Genomic DNA, 2,500 nt, shown 5'->3' with positions numbered 1-2,500 from the left:
AGGTCATGTTTGGGGAAAAGGGTTGCCATGGCAGCGGTTTCTTTGGACGGTGTTAGATGTAGGCATATGTTTAGATCTATAGATTTACAGGTCTGTGATTTAAATTTCTATGTATCTTTTGCCTATATTGTATGTGTCGAGATATATATGTGCATGTATATATATATAAGTGTATATATATATATATATATATATATATATATATATATATATATATATATATATATATATATATATACATATATACACACACAACCGGAAGAAGATAACGATAAGGTTATCGGGTGATATTGGGTAGGGGATATTTTTAAAAAAGAATGTTGGAAGAGAAAATATGTTGTAGATACAAAATACAAAAGAGGGAAGTTTATATATACACATTCATATCTAATAATTTCGCTCAAAAAACCGGAAAATAGATAAAAGAGAGTTTAAAAGTACACGAAAAAGCACATGATAGTGATATCATGTGCGCACACGGTAAAATAACAGCTACAAAGATATATCAAATGTCGAAGAACGATTAGAAATTACAGAAAAAAGAGAAGAGATCTGATAATATTTATAATATAAATTTCCTTTTTATATCGGTCTCTCTATCAACATAATTCTATCTCTCTCTTTATTTCTCAATTCATTTCTCTTTTTCTCTTTTTATTTATAATATAAGATAAGAGATCACTTCAGTCATCAGTCATTCCTCTTATTCAACAATGAATACTATATGCTTGTAACAAAACCCCATCGGTTTGTTGAGATTTATCTGCAAGCAGATGCTTTTGCAGCACTTTTGTCTCACTCTTCTTGCAGAGTTATATTCACGCATCTTTGTATATGTATACATATGTATATATATATATATATATATATATATATATATATATATATATATATATATATACATATACACATATATATATATATCTATATCTATCTTTATATATATATATGTATGCAAGTATGTGTGTATACACATATACAGACATATTAAACGTTTTCATTTGTGAAACAATTAATCAAAATCAACAATTCATGGAAATTCACTCAATTTGGTCTGTTTACCCATTTCGATATCCTCCCTCAGTTTTAGTCCCAAAAACAAATCCTCACACATGCATTTCATTTGCAGGTGTGTGGCTTATGAGCGGAAGTCATTCATTAAAAATGAGGTTTTACGCACTTTTTTTTTCTTTCTTTTTTTTACGTTTTCGTTGTTGTGTGTCATAAACCTACCTGTCCCCGATGTTTTTACACGTATATTTCAATAATAAACACAGAAGCATCAATAATTATTCTAAGTAACTCACATCCTCTTTCTCCTCACGTTATGTATACACACACACACACACACACACACACACACACACACACACACACACACACACCAACACACACAAACACACACACACACACACACACACACACACACACACACACACACATACACACACACATATATATGTGTTGAAAGGGACGCACACAGATGATGAGGGGAGGGGGCATAGTTGATGAGGGGGAGTAGCTTATAAATGTGTCTATATGGTTGTTGTGCACGCGTGTGTGTATATGTATCTATATAATCATCTATCTGTCTGTCTGCCTGTATACATATATGTATGTACATGTGCACATCAATGAAAGTAAAGGTCATTCACCCTTTCTTTTCTCAGTTTGTATACATATATGTGTATACATATATGTATACATACACACGTCTCACCAAATTTTCGTCGGCGACTTCTTCCCCGACCTCAGCGCCCTCCTCTTCCTCCTCGACGAGAGCGACCTGGTCTTCTACAAGAGGTTCCTCCTCCTCCTCCTCTTCCTCTGGTTCTTCTGGCTGTTCGAAAGAGAGTTAATGTTAAGTTCGGATATATGTATGGATGCACACAAACACACACACACACACACACACACACACACACACACACACACACACACACACACACACACACACACACACACACACACACACACACACACACACCACACAGGATATATATCAAATGATAGATCGTTGCTCTAGCACCTTCCCATATAAGCAATCTGTTTCACATATTAACCCATGCCGACGGGGACAACATGTACGTACATGCAATTCCAACTGTGAGTTTAACATATTAATGTTGTTAATAATAATACAGCATTTATAATGTTAATAATGAATCCAGTACCGATATTAAGAACAATAGAAAACCAGTCACGCATTTCTCTGGCAAACTCAATGAAAGGGGAAATCATGTGCGGCCACAGACCTCTACTATTTGATTCCTTGGACCTGAGTACTGGTAGAGCCATCTATGTGTAAAAACATTTACCAAAACAAAACTGCAGTGAACATTACATATTCGCAGAGGAAATGAGTTAGGAAATAGGTCAATGGACGATGTTTAAACGAACACTACAGAAGACCAAACAATGAGTGGAGCAGAAAATGTATGAATGAGAATGAATACAAGAGATATATTTAATCTTTAACCGATTTCAATGTATTTGCGTA

General features: G+C 34.3%; 1 protein-coding gene across 1 annotated transcript in view; it reads right to left on the bottom strand.

Moving 5' to 3' along the window:
- LOC119578076 overlaps window positions 1-2,500 on the bottom strand; it is a 19,495-nt gene that overhangs the window by 7,380 nt on the left and 9,615 nt on the right. Inside the window, 1 exon segment of the mRNA XM_037925798.1 lies at window positions 1,721-1,840. Within this exon segment, the coding sequence (XP_037781726.1) occupies window positions 1,721-1,840 (120 nt within the window).

This window comes from Penaeus monodon, chromosome 10 (genome assembly GCF_015228065.2).
Source record: "Penaeus monodon isolate SGIC_2016 chromosome 10, NSTDA_Pmon_1, whole genome shotgun sequence".
NCBI lineage: Eukaryota > Metazoa > Arthropoda > Malacostraca > Decapoda > Penaeidae > Penaeus > Penaeus monodon.
The sequence above is the reverse complement of the archived record's forward strand: the minus strand, read 5'-3'. Positions and strand labels throughout refer to the sequence as shown.